The following is an 18,020-nucleotide window of genomic DNA, read 5'->3' on the forward strand; positions in this document are numbered from 1 at the left end:
TGCTTATTTTCCTTCCCTCCATATAGAGGACCAATTTCTGTGTATTGGCCAAAGCCTGCTTTCCTTTAGACTTGTAGGTTGGTAAATTAGGGTGGAAAGGTTGACACATTTTAAAAAGAAGTATGATACAAAATTCATACTAATAATCAAGTAAGTAGAAATAAATAGAAATAATTAAGAAGAAAAGGTAAATTATTTTTATAAAATTGTAATTGCTAACCAGAGTATAAAAGGGAAGATCACTTGTGAGGTTAAGATACATTTTCATGGACATTGTACAAGATAGCATTATCAACGATTTTAGAAAGAGGATGTGTTAATTGAGATAAAACATATTTCCAATAAAAGTTTTGTTCTTTACTCCTTAGCGAATGTGGTAGGCAACACCAAACAGAGCGAATCTTTCAGAAAGAAACATTATATAAATGTAAACACTGATTCACACAATTACAAAGGGAACTAGATTTCATCCAAGAATTCTGAGAGTATGCCAGCAAGATAAGAGAAAACTGGGTCCATAAAAATAGATAATTTTGTAAATAGACTACTCATTCATTCACAAATACTTATTCATTGTCAACTGTGTGTCAAACACTATGCAAGGTTATAGGAGTACTAAACTTACACAGTCCTGGTCTCAAGGTACAGCTTAGTGGCAAAACAACAACAACAACAAGAGTAACAACATTACACGGCTAAAAGTTACTAAAAGCATGAGTTCAGAGTGTGGCTTCACATCCTTACAGGTGTCACAACACTATGAGAGTTCAGGCAAGTTACTTAACCTCTCTGTGCCTCCATTACCCTCTCTTTAAAACAGTAATTATAATATTACTTTCCTCATAGTGTTGTGAGGATTTGTAAACTGCTCAACATAGTGTCTGGCACACGGTAAACACTCAATACATCTTAGCAATAATTTATTGGAATTATGACATAATGAGGTATATTTGCTGTTATGGAGATATGTGCACTGCACTGCATCTTGGCAGCATGGATGATTTGGAAAGTGAGCGCTTTTGTCTCTGTGAAGGAGTCAGGAGATGCTCTTCAGCTTTTGAGGTGCAGCTAAGAGCTTCAGTAGGTATTTGTGAGGTAAAGAAGAGAAGGGCATTCTCAATGAAGGAAGAAGCAGGGGGGAAGGCATAGAGACATGACAGAGGGTTATATGTCGGGGGATCCACAGGTGACTTTGTATTGTCATAGCATGGCCTGAGAAGACAGAGGATGTGGCAGGAGATGAGGATGGAGAAAGAGGTGGAGGGCAGAATGTGCATGGCCTCGCAAAGCGATTCAGACTGTGCTATATGCAATGGGAGCCACTGAAGAACTCTGAGTAGGACTCATACAGATTTGGGTACAGAGACATAACAGTAAGGGAGATCTATTTAAGAATGGGAAAGGTATTGCAATGACACTAGAAATAATGAGGTTTTGATTGTGGTGGCAGATGAGGCATGCATAAGAGATTTTTAGGAGGCAGTATAGGTAGGGCGGGCTTGGTGATTGATTGGATATGGGGAGCAGTGGGGAGAGGAGTAGACACAGATAATATCCAGGTTTTTATTTGGTCAGTTGTGGACATGGTGGTACCATTAACCAGGAAAAGAATCCTAAGAAAAGGATTAGGACTTGGACACAAGATACTGAATTCCATTTCAGTATGTTTCAATCCAGTACCAGGACACATCTCTCCTGACTCAGAGCTCATTTGGTCCTGGTTGACAAAAAAGACAGACACCCATTTGACTTCAGAATCTTCCCCTTTGTTTTGTTTTGTTTCTCAGTATGTTTGACAAGGAATCATAGGCATTCCGTATATTACAATTTAAGCATTACTGAAAGCAGAAAATTTACACAAAGGATTTTCAACAACACCTTCTAACTGTATCCCCTCTATCACAACAACTTATATCCCATTTTACCGCCCCCCCCCAAAAAAAGCAGCAAGAAAGGAGGCTTCTTATGTTTGCTGTTAGGGACCTTTTGTTCTTTTTAGATTTCTCATGATCTACACCCCCAATAATTACATCAAGGTCCTCAGTATCCTAGACTCCTGGGTACCTCATTCCATCTTATTTCATAGAATGTATTTTCCAACATCCTATATTCAAATATTAAATATCCTAAATTGTATAGATTATATTTATATATTTCTCAGCTAGAGAAATTTCCCCCCTATATTTGTTTATCTTTGTGATTGTATTTTTTCTTATGTGAATTTTCTGTTTATATTCTTTAGTCATTTATATACTGAGGGGTCTCAATATTCCTGCCAATTTGTATGAACTCCTTATAATAATGTAGTTATTAATCATTTGTCATATTTTCATATTTTCTCCATACCTTTACAATGGCTTATCTCATGACTATGGAAGAGAGGTTTGTTTTAGTGTTTTAATATTGAAAGCCTATAAGCTACTGCTTATAAAGAGTATTTAAGAAAAAATGAATTAAAAGTTGGACAAACTATGCAGTCTTATGTAATTTTATACAGATTCTTTCAAGAGACTTTCTTTAATCATATGCAGAACAGATTATAAAATTTATTTATGCTTATTTACTGTTCTGGTGTGCCTGTATTAAAGTGTTGACAGTTTCTAAACTGAAACATACCATAAACAAGGATAGTTTGTGGCTATCAGATAAACTACATTGTATTTTATTCTAAAGTTAGTATTCCATAATGCCTAGACCATCTTCCAGACTTTTTCTAAAAGCACAGACTCTCAGAAGAAAAGCCATGTGCAAGCTGTAAAGACTAAATCTTTCAGATTGTGAAGCCGATTAACAAGGTTTCCTCTTAACAATATATAAAACTTGTTTTTTAATTATGACCAAATATTTAGTCTTATAATAGGGCAAAATACTCATGTTTTTATTTTCCTCAGTGTGTCATCTTTTGCCAACAAACAACATAATTACACCAAGCAAAACAGTAACTCCATTTTGTAAATGCGCTTAACAGGAGTTTGGGAAAATTAAAAGACTATTGCCTGTTAGAATGGCTATTACCAAAAAAATAAGAAATAACAAGTGTTGGTGAGAATGTGGAGAAACGGGACTGTTTGTGCACTGTTGGTAGGAATGTAAATTGGTGTAGCCACTATGGAAAACAGTATGAAGGTTCCTCAAAAAATTAAAAATAGAACTATCAGATGATCTAGCAATTCCACTTCTGGGTACTTATCCAAACGAAATGAAAACATTAATTTAGAAAGATATATGTAACCCCCCTGTTCATTGCAGCATCATTTACAATAGCCAAGACATGGGAACAACCAAAGTGTCCATTGATGGATGACTGGATAAAGAAAATGTGGTGTATATATATATTTAGCCATAAAAAAGAAGGAAATCTTGTCATTTGTGATAACATGGATGGACCCTGAGGGCACAATGCCAAGTGAAATAAGTCAGACACAGAGGGATAAATACTGTATGATCTCATTTATATGTGGAATCTAAAAAAAAAACAAACAAAAACCTCATAGACACAGAGAAGAGATTGGTAATTGGCGGAGGTGGGGTTGTGGGGTGTGGGCAAAATGGGTGAAGGGGGCTAAAAGGTGCAAACTTCTAGTTATAAAATAAATAAGTCATGGGATGTATAGTACAGCATGGTGACTACAGTTAATAATAATGTATTGTATATCTGAAAGTTGCTAAGAGAGATCTTAGAAGTTCTCAACACAAGAAAAAAAAATTGTAACTATATATGGTGACAGATGTTAAACAGACTTATCGTGATGGTCATTTCACGATATATACAAATACTGAATCACTATATGTACACCTAAAACTAATATAATGTTATATGTTAATTATATCTTAATAAAAAAGATTGTTAATAGGTAACACAACAAATTAACTGGAACAGCTAGTTGTTATGTCTAAAATAATCTTTTGTTCAAAGTACCTTTCAAACTATTCAGCAGGAAATAAGGGAAAGAGTGATGGAAAAAAAGGTTTAAATGAATAACAGATTCTATATTTAGAAGGAAAGATAGAATCAGAAAACTCAGCATCTTGCAACTTTCAACAAAATAACTGATTTAGGCAAGGATCATCAATTAATGCTCAAATCATTGACTGAAAGTTTGTTGGGAAACAGGGAATTCATGTGGTCTCAAAGGATCACATCATGGATTATTTATTAAATAAAGACGAAAAATACAGTTCTAATGAAACAGCACCTAGGTAGTTTACAGAAAATGTTTACCTAGAATCTAATCATAAGGAACAGTCAGACAAATCCAGAATGTGGGACATTTTATGTAATGGCTGGCCTGGGATCTTGAAAGACAATATTTAAAGAAAAAAAAAGGCTAAAGAGACATGCAACCAAATGCAATGTGTGAACTCTGAGGACTGGATAAAAAGCAAATTTGAATACTGATTCTATATTATATAGTATGGTAGTACTGTTAATCTTCGGTATCATATTATATATACATAATCCTATATAGTTACATAGGAAAATGTCCTTATTCCTAGGAAGATGCATATAGAATATTTAGAGGTAAAGCATCATGATATCTGAAACTTATTTTCAAATGGTTCACACTACACATATGAATTTAAAATATATATATTATATATACATATAAAACTATATTCACACATAAATATCAGTAAACTATCACAGCAATTAAGCAAAATGTGGCAAAGTATTTATAATTGGTGAATTTAGGTAAAGGATATATAAGTGTTCATTATACCATTCTTTGAACCTGGCTGTAGATTTGAATATTTTCAAAATAAAGAGTTGGGGGAGGTATGTTTTATGTTTATGTTGGTGATATTTTAAGCCTGGAGTAGTATGACTCAGTCATATAGTAAGTACACAGAGACACACATACCATTCCAACATTTGGTAACTCGTTCATTGCTGATGTCTATCTACATAAGCTAAACAATTCCAGATGTAAAATTGGGGGAGACAAAGAACAGTTTTCAAAGGATTTGTTTGCTCCCAACTATCTGGTGTACATCCATCTGTTCCTGGCAGGGTGCAGTGTTCCCACCTACTACTCCCAGTGACCCCAATCTGAACTATTTTCCAAACAACTCACACTTTCCAAATGAAGCCTTTGTTCATGCTGCTTCCTCAGTCTGAAACACTGTTCCTATTCCTTTGTCAAAATCTTACCCAGACTTTAAGGCTTAATTCAGATTCTTCTTCCTCTGTGAAAGTCTCTTCTAGACTGTCACCTATTCCTTCCAACTAAAAGCAATCACCCCCTGCCCTGTGGTCTCTATACCTCTTTTGAAACACATCCTCATTCTTTTCGCTTTATTGTCACTTATTCCCTAAGGAGGGAAAGTTTTGTTTAACAATGTTGCATAGGATAAAATCCACATTCCAGAATAATGTACAAGGCTCTCATGGCTTGGTGTCTGCTTCCTTTTGAGTCTTAAGTCTTGACACTCCCTTCAATGGACCAGAGCTACAATATAAGTCAATTTTCCACTAGGGACGCCTGGACCCCTAAGATCCAGGTCTCTCAATTCCATGGCCTGTGAAGGAGCAAAGTGCTCCCCAGGATTCCTATGAATTCCTAGAGCTTCGCATTCTCATACAACCTGCAATGCTAGTGACTTCTCCAGGCTACCACACCATCTGCTTTCCTTTGCATTTTACCTGATTACAAAATTTAGCCCCTTCTAACTTTTGGGAAAATAAACCAGAACCTTTCCTGCAAAGCATTCGTGAGTTTGGCTGACTTTTGAGGGAGATGAAGGAGGATTTACATTTTCATGATGCTACAGCTTCCCTGAAAATTTAAGTATCCACCTGCTCTTTGCCCCACTGAGGCCCAGTCACTCCATCTTGTTGGCTCCTCTTTGCTTCTTTTTTTGTCTTGTCCTCCCACTTTCCTCTTTTTATCCCTCCCAGAAAAGCTTGGCACAGCCAACCCCCAGGACTTTTCCCCCAAGCACTTAACAAGGTATTAAACAAAACAAAACAAAAACAAAACCCTGTAGTTTCTTCCGTAAGAGAAATTCTTAATCAGCTTTTCAGATTTTTAAAAAATCCATGTAAATCTAATCATGCCATGCTATATAGTTCCATACACATGCCATACTATTTCATACCTCAATGCTTTTGCACATTCTGCTCCTTCAGCCTAGAATGTCCTTCCCTCTGTAGCTTTCTTGGCAATTTACACTCCCCCACTCATGACTCTCCTCCATGCAGTCTTCTCTAATCCAAAGTAGTGCCCTCATCTTTCCTCTTTGGTTCGACCACTGTGCACAGTATTTACCTTTCACAGGGTTGTAATGATCTAGTGTACATGTCTGTCTTTAATGCCAGACTATGGGCTCCTTGAGAGTAAACACTGCACCTCATTGACCTTTATACTCCCAGCTTCTATCCCAGAGCCTGAACAATATAATACATGCTAAATAAATATTTATCGAATGATGAATTAAGAATGAATGAATTTTGCCTAGACCTGAGATTTAAGACTTTCTAAGGTATAAAGAAAGACTGTAAAATGTTGGAACCATCACTTGCTTCACCTTCTAATTTGGAGCATTTATAAGCTTCACAATGCCAAGGCTTCTTATTATGTCCTTTTAATTATAGCCATCCTAGTAGGTATGTAGTATTTAGTATCTCACTGTGGTTTTGATTTGTATTTACTTAATGGCTAATGATATTTAATTAATTAAATTTTGAGGCCATACACTTTAATGAACAACCATAGTGATGAAATGTGGCATTCCATTTTAATATTAATAATATTTTAAATAATTTTGAACAAAATGGTAAAGATATTATAGTCTGTTAAATGTCGTACTTAGCAAGTATACTTCATTACAGCTCATCTTAAAAAAATTCTAACATGGCTACATAGACATTAAAAAAAAAAAGTGAAAACTTCAGAGAAACTATTCAGAGATAGTTTCATAAGACAAATTCCATATTTAGCTATTATCAAGAATAATAGAATAATTAAACATATTTAGCTATTATCAAGTACAGGGCAAAGAGAAAAACTTTGCATCTCTTACTTGATATTTTTGTTCAAACAATTTAGTTTCTGTTGGGGTAGTATCTAAACTCCAATTCTTCTAACATGAATAAAACAGTATCCACATCTGGAACCCAGACCACGTGTGATGGCTTCACAGGGTTTGCCCATTCTTTGTTTTGAAATAAGGAGACAGAAAACATAATGTGCTCCTAGCAAAAGAATCCACATTTGCAATAAAATTAAAAGAATAAACGGAGTGATTTTATTTTTGTGTGGTGTACAGGACTGTTAAATGAAATTAGAAATTGCAATTTAAACAGTGACTTCAATGAAGCAGAATTTCAAGCACTTTTCTCCTTGATCTGGATTTTGTTTTTGAAAAATGAAAGGGCATAATATGTACATCAGTGAAAAAAGCGGGATATAATATTTGCAGGACCCATTCTCAATTACAATCCAAATGTGGTTTTTACGACCAATAAAATGTAAACCAGACCTGCAAATAAAATGTAAAAAGGACAAATCATATACCATTTCTGGCATTTTCCCCGCCAGCCAGCTCTGGGACCATAGAATGAGGAAAATAGTCTAGGAAGCATATCTAACAGAAATAGAAAAGTAATATGATGCTGAATGCAAAACAGGAGGATGGCATCTATAATGCACATTAGTCAGTTCCTTATCTGAATGTTGTGCCAGTTTAGGGCGGGAAGGTATGGAGAAATGGGCCAGCAAAACCACACATAAAAAAATGAAGGGCTAAAAGTACAACCTATTCTTTTTTAAATAAAAAGAAACAAAGCTTTTAGCCTGAAAAAAGAAGTGAGCTATTGATGAATGATTATCTGTCTATAGGCCTTTATATAAAGATGTTTCTTCTCCCTCCAAGCAGTTAGCAACATAATAAAATGAGCTAAAGATTTTCAGATGTTTAGATTAGGCATAAAAAAGAATTTATTGATAAATAGATTCATTAGCCACATGAAGTGTCTTCAAAACAAAGCTGTAAGCTTAGGGGTCTTTAAGGTTTCTTTATATTGATTCGTATAACATTTACCTGGAAACAGAAGGCAAGATAAGAAGTTTCCTGGCTCTGGGATTTCTAACACTTTGTAAAACATTAGAGACAACCTGAAAATTTTATTTAACAATGTTGTCTAACCAAAGTGATTTTATGATTTGTTAAGTGTAAAGAAATATAAGACAGAAGCTAAATTTTTTTAGTTTGCATAATTGTTATCTTATTGGAACTATACCTTCCATACTAAACTATAATCATCAAATAATCTTTATATTAAACATTTTTAGGGTTTGATGACACTTTCCAGGCATAAAAAATTAAAGGAACTTTCTCTATCTGAGTGTGATAAAATCACCGATATTGGAATTCAGGTAAGATAATTACAGTTTTTTGTTAAAGAATTAAGATTGAAAATTAAGCACAAATCAAATAATCTTTGTAGGTCATAACAGAAAAAAGAAGTGGATTGGAATTGTAACAATACATATGTGATCTTGGTTGAGCCAAGATCAACATCTGCCAATAGTCAGGTCTCCACAGCCCAAGGTGACTGAGAGGTTTGCTTTCCCATTTTTCTTGTCTACTCTCTCCCTTCCAGATGTCAGACTTACAGGATAACTAGGGATAGGTTGACATTTTACTTGTAGAATGATGAACTGCAATGTGGTAAAAGTCTTCTCATATAATGGAAGTGTTCTGTAGATAATCTGTGTTATATCATCTAACCATAACAATTGAGGGACTTTGAAAACCTATACCAGGTACTTAACAATTAGGGACTTGAGTTACTCAAACATAGTTGGTAGCATAGTTTACCAGGATGGAAAGCATGAGATAAGTAACTGGATAGGATAAATGATTATGTGCTCAAATGGTACTTTAAGAACTCATGAGAAGTAAATTTCCTAGACGTGGTGTTGAGTGATATATAGGAAGTCATAAAGTAGCTATTGTGAGTAAGCCACATGTAATGTTTATCACAACATTAAGCAACTCAGTTTGCTGTTAAAAGAAGAAAAGTTGCACTCATATGTCACACATGTATTGAACTAGGGCAAAATCTGGTTACTTATTAGTAAAATAATGGAAGATAACATTCTTAAAGAGAACTAATAATCTAGGAATGCGGAAACTGTTAAATGCATCAGAAACTCCATTTAAAGTATCCTGAGAGTTCAAAACCCCAAGCATTTATGAAAAACTGGGGCTAACTCAGAAAAAAAAATTCTTTAATAGAAATCCTTGTTGAGAAAAAAGGATTTATCTCACATGTGGAAAGATACTGCAAATGATAGCTGAGAAGTCCACCAGAGCATGGCAGACTTGAAGTTAAGCTCTCTTCCATGAATTTGAAATAGACTTTGCAAGTTCTAACATTACTAATAGGAGAGTGTTAAAATATTATACGAACTGGTGGGCTATAGAGAGGGCCAGACCAAATGGTGCTCTAGACTTTAGCATAGAATTCTAGTGTTCTGAAGCTCAAGGAATCTTAGAACCATTGAAACCACTCTGTAATTTTACAAGTGAGGAAACTAAGGCCCAGAGGGCTTAAATGATTAGTCCAAAGTCCTATGCCATCTCAGCAAACTAATCTAACTAATCTAGTTTTACAGAAACGAAGAGTAGAAGTGGAGAACTGCTGTTCTAAATGGTTGATTGGCAACATGACAGTGGGAAAAATTGTTTTCAAATGATTTTTGCTGTATTTCATTGCATCTGGACAATGTAATGGTACTTAAGAGGAAAATGTAACACCATTAAGAAGTCTCCTTTTAGAGGCATTAGTGTCAAGCAATGTCAATTTCCCCCAGTTTCAGACCCTGGTTCCGAAGGTTCTAGCAGGTTCCTAAGAAATCTACCTAGTAGTACATTCAATTGTATAAAGAGTTAAAAAGAACAAACACTATCTTTCAAAACAAAGATCCCAGAGAGGACTAACAACTTGCATATAGGACAAGACTGTAACTCTACAATAACAAAAGGGGTTATAATGCATGTAACCTACCAGAAGAAAAAGCCAAGAGGTTCTTGTAAGGCTAAACCATGATTTACCTACTGCAGTTCATTTAAGGATTAAACATGCATTTACATAAAACTTCATCCATGAATATGATCTAGTCAGGCTTTCAAAAGGTCTTTGACAAGGTGATAGAATAAAGTTTATTAAAATAAAACGGTTAAGTGTTAACATTTCTAATACTGGGTTATATTTCTTATATGGTGATCAGTCACATTTGATCAACAACTACAAATCATTTAGAAGTATTAAAACCTACCACGGTGATGACATACATGGCCTCTTAATATCCATCACTTATTAATTTTAAAATGCTTCTTTGGATGAGAGAGAGGGCTGACCAAAGTCTGAGGCTACGTATCAGGAAGCCAGGGCTTTCTGCCATTTATCTCTGAGCCTACAGGTTCCAGGCCTTTTTATTTTCATTCTTTGGAGCCTGAAAAATCATACTATTTTTAGGTGCTCTGAGATTTTAGATGAAAGCGTTTACCCATATGCTAACTATATGATCATACAGCTGAGTTTGGCATAGCTTTAAAAAATGTAACCTTTTAAAAATTGGTATGTATTGATTTTCAGTGACTTAAAGAAAATAAAACAGGGGGAATACAAGCACATGGAAATACAGAATTATTTAATTATTAGTTGCATAAGATCAGCTGTTCTATTCAAGTTCATGAAAAAAATTTTTTCTCTTTCTCATCATCCCTCTTTTTCTCCTCCTTGCTTTTGGAGTGTGTCTGTGTGTGTGTGTGTGTGTGTGTGTGTGCGCACTCGAGTGTTGTGGCATTTAACCTCATTTTACCTCTTCCAAGGTTCCAAGGTTCACACTTCTGGGCATGTGGTAATCCTTCTCCTCCTTCCCTCCTCCAACCCAATTACTAAGTTCCAAAAGAGATGAAACAAAGAAGGGGGAGGAGAAAGTGATACATAAGCCAATTTCACAATTCCTTATCTGGATTTACAAGAGAGGCGGAAGAGAAAAAACTAAGGTGGTTAAACTGAGATGTTTAGGTTATCCTAAATTTATCAGAAAATGTTTTCTTATTACTTTAGAAGGTAACTGTAGGAGATTTTCTTTTTAGCTTAAAACATTGAAAACTACATAATGATTTAATGAGAAAAAGGAGGAGAGCATTTTTACCCTGATTTGGTTTTGCACAAATCATGAACTTAATAGGAATAAAAAATTACCTCATTTTAGTTTTACTGGAAACCACAGCACATGCAGTTTGAGTGTCTGGAGCCTCAGATGTATTGACTTTTTAGGATCTGGTTTTAATTACTTTCCTCAACTTTAGTTTTGTTCTGAGAACATTAGACATTCAACAATCATGTTAAACTAAAATTATTTGGTGCTCTTGAAAGACACATTTATTTTGGAAGCAATGTTTGATACAGTCATAATTGAGGATTTCTTAAGAAACTTTTTCCTTGAGCATTTTGCGAATTTAAGTAACAGACTGTCAAAGTTTGGCAAAAAACTGGTCTAACTGGGATGTTACAATACAAATAAATTGGAAGCTCTGTCTTATTAAGTTGTTTGGATAGAACAAAAGGAATAAATAAAATTATTTACTCTAGTTGCTTTTTACATTCCCTTAATCTAGTTTTTATTTCTCATTCCCTTTTTTGGGGAATGAAGTATGCTATAAATACATTAATGCAATATCCATACATATGAATGTGCATATTTTTCTTTATGCAGGTTATTTGAGAGTGAAAACCTGGGAGATTGACAAAAGTTTTATTATTTCAGTTTTCATATGTTGAGGTAGTTGATTAAGAAACAGCACTAAAGAGGAGAGAATCAGGTTTAGTTATGTCTCACCACAAGGACTTACACATGTGTGTACGTACTGAAAATATGCCTGTGTGTGTTTACATGTAAGTATGTATGTAAATGTATACCTATGTGTAGTATGTGTGCAAATTAAATATTTACAAGTTTTAGCATATGTTAGATTACATATATTTACATGTAACTACATGTAAGTATATACCTAATTATCTAGTACATGTGTGTAAATTAAATATATGTACACATCTAAGTGGTTGTTAGACTACATGAATATGTCAATGTGTGTGGATATTTATTACGCCCAAATTGTGTATAGAGATGTTATAAGATTATTTATTTCTGGGCTAACACCAAATAAATGATGGTCAATATTCAAGACAAATAAAAATTAGTTTGTTAAAGAATTATCTTTTTGTTTATACTTTTAAAAGTTAAATATCTATGTAAATGGCAAGGCTCTTTTTCCTATGGTAAGGAGATTCAGAATATGCTCTTAGAAGGAATAATTTTTTTTTTACAAACAAAAAAATTTTATTGAAGTACAGTTGAATTATAATGTGTGAATTTCTGTTTTACAGCAAAATGACAGTGATAAATTTATATATACATTCTTTTTCTTTTCTTTTTTCTTTTAACATCTTTATTGGAGTATAACTGCTTTACAATGTTGTATTAGTTTCTGCTGTATAACAAAGTGAATAAGCTATACATATACATATATTCCCATAACCCCTCCCTCTTGCATCTCCTTCCCACCCTCCCTATGCCACCCCTCTAGGCGGTCACAAAGCACCGAGCTGATCTCCCTTTGCTATGTAGCTGCTTCCCACTAGCTACCTATTTTACACCGGGTAATGTTTATATGTCAACGCTACTCTCTCACTTCGTCCCATCTTACACTTCCTCCTCCATGTGTCCTCAAGTCCATCCTCTACGTCTGCATCTTTATTCCTGTCCTGCCCCTAGGTTCTTCAGAACCATTTTTTTTTTTTTTTAGATTCCATATATATGTGTTAGCATATGGTATTTGTTTTTCTCTTTCTGACTTACTTCGCTCTGTATGACAGAATCTAGGTCCATCCACTTCACTACAAATAATTCAATTTCGTTTCTTTTTATGGCTGAGTAATATCCCATTGTATATATGTGCCACATCTTCTTTATCCATTCTTCTGTCGATGGACAATTAGGTTACTTCCATGTCCTGGCTATTGTAAATAGTGTTGCAATAAACATTGTTGTACATGTCTTTTTTTTTTTTTTTTGGCTGTGTTGAGTCTTTGTTTCTGTGCGAGGGCTTTCTCTAGTTGCGGTAAGCGGGGGCCACTCTTCATCGCGGTGCGCGGGCCTCTCACTATCGCGGCCTCTCTTGTTGCGGAGCACAGGCTCCAGATGTGCAGGCTCAGTAGTTGTGGCTCACGGGCCTAGTTGCTCCGTGGCATGTGGGATCTTCCCAGACCAGGGCTCGAACTCGTGTCCCCTGCATTGGCAGACAGATTCTCAACCGCTGCGCCACCTGGGAAGCCCCATGTCTCTTTTTGAATTATGGTTTTCTCAGGGTCTTTGCCCAGTAGTGGGATTGCTGGATCATAAGTAGTTCTATTTTTAGTTTTTCAAGGAACCTCCATACTGTTCTCCATAGTGGCTGTATCAATTTACATGCCCACCAACAGTGCAAGAGGGTTCCCTTTTCTGCACACCCTCTCCAGCATTCATTGTTTGTAGATTTTTTGATGATGGCCATTCTGACCGGTGTGAGGTGATACCTCATTGTAGTTTTGATTTGCATTTCCCTAATGATGAGTGATGTTGAGCATCCTTTCATGTGTTTGTTGGCAATCTGTATATCTTCTTTGGAGAAATGTCTATTTACGTCTTCTGCCCATTTTTGGATTGGGTTGTTTTTTTGATATTGAGCTGCATGAGCTGCTTGTATATTTTGGAGATTAATCCTTTGTCAGTTGCTTCATTTGCAAATATTTTCTCCCATTCTGAGGGTTGTCTTTTCGTCTTGTTTATGGTTTCCTTTGCTGTGCAAAAGCTTTTAAGTTTCATTAGGTCCCATCTGTTTATTTTTGTTTTTATTACCATTTCTCTAGGAGGTGGGTCAAAAGGGATCTTGCTGTGATTTATATCATAGAGTGTTCTGCCTATGTTTTCCTCTAAGAGTTTTATAGTGTCTGGCCTTACATTTAGGTCTTTAATCCATTTTGAGTTTATTTTTGTGTGTGGTGTTAGGAAGTGTTCTAATTTCATCCTTTTACATGTAGCTGTCCAGTTTTCCCAGCACCACTTATTGAAGAGGCTGTCTTTTCTCCATTGTATATTCCTGCCTCCTTTATCAAAGATAAGGTGACCATAGGTGCGTGGGTTTATCTCTGGGGTTTCTATCCTGTTCCGTTGATCTATATTTCTGTTTTTGTGCCAGTACCATACTGTCTTGATGACTATAGCTTTGTAGTATAGTCTGAAGTCAGGGAGCCTGATTCCTCCAGCTCCGTTTTTCTTTCTCAAGATCGATTTGGCTCTTCAGGGTCTTTTGTATTTCCATACAAATTGTGAAATATTTTTCTGTGAAAAATGCCTTTGGTACTTTGATAGGGATTGCATTGAATCTGTAGATTACTTTGGGTAGTACAGTCATTTTCACAATGTTGATTCTTCCAATCCAAGAACATGGTATATCTCTCCATGTGTCTGTATCACCTTTAATTTCTTTCATCAGTGTCTTATAGTTTTCTGCATACAGGTCTTTTGTCTCCTTAGGTTAGTTTATTCCTAGGTATTTTATTCTTTTTGTTGCAATGGTAAATGGGAGTGTTTCCTTAATTTCTCTTTCAGATTTTTCATCATTAGTGTATAGGAATGGAAGAGATTTCTGTGAATTAATTTTGTATCCTGCTACTTTACCAAATTCATTGATTAGCTCTAGTAGTTTTCTGGTAGCATCTTTAGGATTCTCTATGTATAGTATCATGTCATCTGCAAACAGTGACAGTTTTACTTCTTCTTTTCTGATCTGGATTCCTTTTATTTCTTTTTCTTCTCTGATTGCTGTGGTTAAAACTTCCAAAACTATGTTGAATAAGAGTGGTGAGAGTGGGCAACCTTGTCTTGTTCCTGATCTTGGTGGAAATGGTTTCAATTTTTCACCACTAAGAACAATGTTGGCTGTGGGTTTGTCATATATGGGGTTTATTATGTTGAGGTAAGTTCCCTCTATGCCTACTTTCTGGAGGGTTTTTATCATAAACGGTGTTGAATTTTGTTGAAAGCTTTTTCTGCATCTATTGAGATGATCATATGGGTTTTATCCTTCAATTTGTTAACACAGTGTATCAAATTGATTGATTTGTGTATATTGAAGAATACTTGCATCCCTGGGATAAAACCCACTTGATCATGGTGTACGATCCTTTTAATGTGCTGTTGGATTGTTTGCTAGTATTTTGTTGAGGATTTTTGCATCTATGTTCATCAGTGATATTGGCCTCTAGTTTTCTTTCTTTGTGACATCTTTGTCTGGTTTTGGTATCAGGGTGATGGTGGCCTCATAGAATGAGTTTGGGAGTGTTCCTCCCTCTGCTATATTTTGGAAGAGTTTGAGAAGGATAGGTGTTAGCTCTTCTCTAAACGTTTGATAGAATTCACCTGTGAAGCCATCTGGCCCTGGGCTTTTGTTTGTTGGAAGATTTTTAATCACAGTTTCAATTTCATTACTTGTGATTGGTCTGTTTATATTTTCTATTTCTTCCTGGTTCAGTCTCGGAAGGTTGTGCTTTTCTAAGAATGTGTCCATTTCTTCCAGGTTGTCCATTTTTTTGGCATATAGTTGCTTGTAGTAATCTCTCATGATCCTTTGTATTTCTGCAGTGTCAGTTGTTACTTCTCCTTTTTCATTTCTAATTCTATTGATTTGAGTCTTCTCCCTTTTTTTCTTGATGAGTCTGGCTAATGGTTTATCAATTTTGTTTATCGTCTCAAAGAACCAGCTTTTAGTTTTATTGATCTTTGCTATTTTTTCCTTGATTTGTTTTTCATTTATTTCTGATCTGATCTTTATGATTTCTTTCCTTCTGCTAACTTTGGGGTTTTTTTGTTCTTCCTTCTCTAATTGCTTTAGGTGTAAGGTTAGGTTGTTTACATGAGATGTTTCTTGTTTCTTGAGGTAGGACTGTATTGCTATAAACTTCCTTCTCAGAACTGCTTTTGCTGCATCCCATAGGTTTTGGGTCATCATGTTTTCATTGTCATTGGTTTCTAGGTATTTTTTGATTTCCTCTTTCTTTAGTGATCTCTTGGTTATTTAGCAGTGTATTGTTTAGCCACCATATGTTTATATGTTTTACAGTTTTTTTTCCTGTAATTGATATCTAATCTCATAGTGTTGTGGTCGAAAGGATATTTGAGCTACTGTAGTTATGAATTCAGTTTATAACGTAGAATTGTGGAAGTTGTATTTCAGCCTTTGAAGCAGTACAAAATAGTCTTCATTACAGAAAATGGTTCTTGATAGCACAAGATTTTTCTGTAATTATCAATAGGAAACCCCACCCCACCCCCAAACAGAAGTTGGTAGCAGGATTAATCAGAATGTAATGAGGCAAATAGTCAAGAGATGGTGTTATGAGTATGCACCATGAGGTGAGCTTTTTTGAGACTGGGAGCTGCCACCCATCGAGGTGGTTTAAATCAGGATTTTGGCAGAAGCACATTATTGTGAAAGTCAGTAAATGTTAGTGAAACTCAGTCTCTTCTACATACCCAACTTAAGAATGCAGTCATTAAGCCCCCATACTGTGACTCAGCTCATAAGAAACAGAGAAGAAATTATTTAATTCACTAAGCGATTTGGAAGTTGTCTTCAAGATTGTTAGCCCACAGCAAAATTGGTTGATACATGGGATGGAAGTCAATCTTGGTAATTTTTGATTTTCTCTCCATTTTCACTATAAAAGATTAAGAATCTCAGTCTAACATTTTCCAAGAAAAAAAAATCAACAGCATTGATATATGTGTGATTCTGTAACACTGTAGCCAGAAGAGCATATAATAATCTTATCAGTAGGGCAGAAATGGAATTTCATGAATGATTATGTGAAACATGCCTGCAGACTTAAGTACTTAATACGACTTACATGTCTCTAAAGAAAAATATGAATTATAAGAGAGGAAAAGTTCTGACTTACTTCTCAGATCTGCACTGATTTATGCCAAGCACAATGCCTTGGACTAATCTTTGTGCCTCAGATTTTCCATGAGTGAGAATGCTACCATGAATGTATCATAGACCTTGTAATCATTTTTATAAGTTATTCTTAATTTAAAACTCTGAGAAAGTTTAACTTCAAAGAATATCAGAGCTTTAAAAAAGGCTTAAAGCAGAACTGATACAAGCAGTCCAAGATATTGACAGATGCTACTGAAAAGGGTTTGCAGACACCAAGAGCCTTGAATTTCCCTTTGAAGCTTGTTTCATCTTTCAATAAACTACTCTTATTGTTTAAATATTCCTTCTTGCTTTACATTTTCTCTGGTTCCTTGAACTCTAACCATTCTCTAAATAGAAAACAATGTTATCCTACCCCTTGCAACATAAGAATTCCTGTATTATTAAAACAATTCTTTATATCCTTGAAGATACCCATAAAGGATTGAGCAAGCAACTAGTATTTATTGAGAACTTACTGTATTCTAAATATGATGCTTGTGAAAGGGGTATAAAAAGCTAGCTGGGTTCCAGACAGTACCTCTCAGAGACTTATTGCATTCTAACTGAAAAACTTGTTGAATCTGAGCTGAGCTTCAAGACCACCAATTCCAATCCTTTAAAGCTAGATTTCCCTCTGCACCACACTAGCTGTGCCCTCTATGCTTGATTATCTCCAATGGCAGGGACCTCAATATTTCCTGACAAGCTGCTCCTTCCAATTTTTGACATCACTTAGTTGCTAGAGGAAACAAATCTCCATATAAATTTAGCCACAAAACAGGAATGAGTCAAGTACTATAAGTGCTGAATCAGTTGAAAAACACAAGTTCTGTATGAGGTCAAAGGAAAGAGGAATCACTGTGGGTTGCTGTGGTCAGAAAAAGATGATTTAGGGTAAAATAACCAGTATCTTTTAGTTTTCTCCAAAGTACAATACAAATGTGCATCTTTATTATTACTGGTATCATATGCAAATCCCA

General features: G+C 35.3%; 2 protein-coding genes across 2 annotated transcripts in view; one reads left to right on the plus strand and one right to left on the minus strand.

The window, feature by feature from the left end:
- Positions 1-18,020, plus strand: part of FBXL13 (F-box and leucine rich repeat protein 13) — a 208,574-nt gene that overhangs the window by 174,312 nt on the left and 16,242 nt on the right. The window contains exon 18 of the mRNA XM_082473917.1: positions 8,295-8,378. Coding sequence (XP_082330043.1) covers positions 8,295-8,378 — 84 coding nt within the window. The remainder of the gene's footprint in view (positions 1-8,294; positions 8,379-18,020) is intronic.
- The window catches only part of LRRC17 (leucine rich repeat containing 17), a 194,138-nt gene that overhangs the window by 174,214 nt on the left and 1,904 nt on the right, over positions 1-18,020 (minus strand). The window lies entirely within an intron of this gene.

This window comes from Balaenoptera physalus (assembly GCF_965194825.1).
Source record: "Balaenoptera physalus genome assembly, chromosome: 8".
NCBI classification, from domain to species: Eukaryota; Metazoa; Chordata; class Mammalia; order Artiodactyla; family Balaenopteridae; genus Balaenoptera; species Balaenoptera physalus.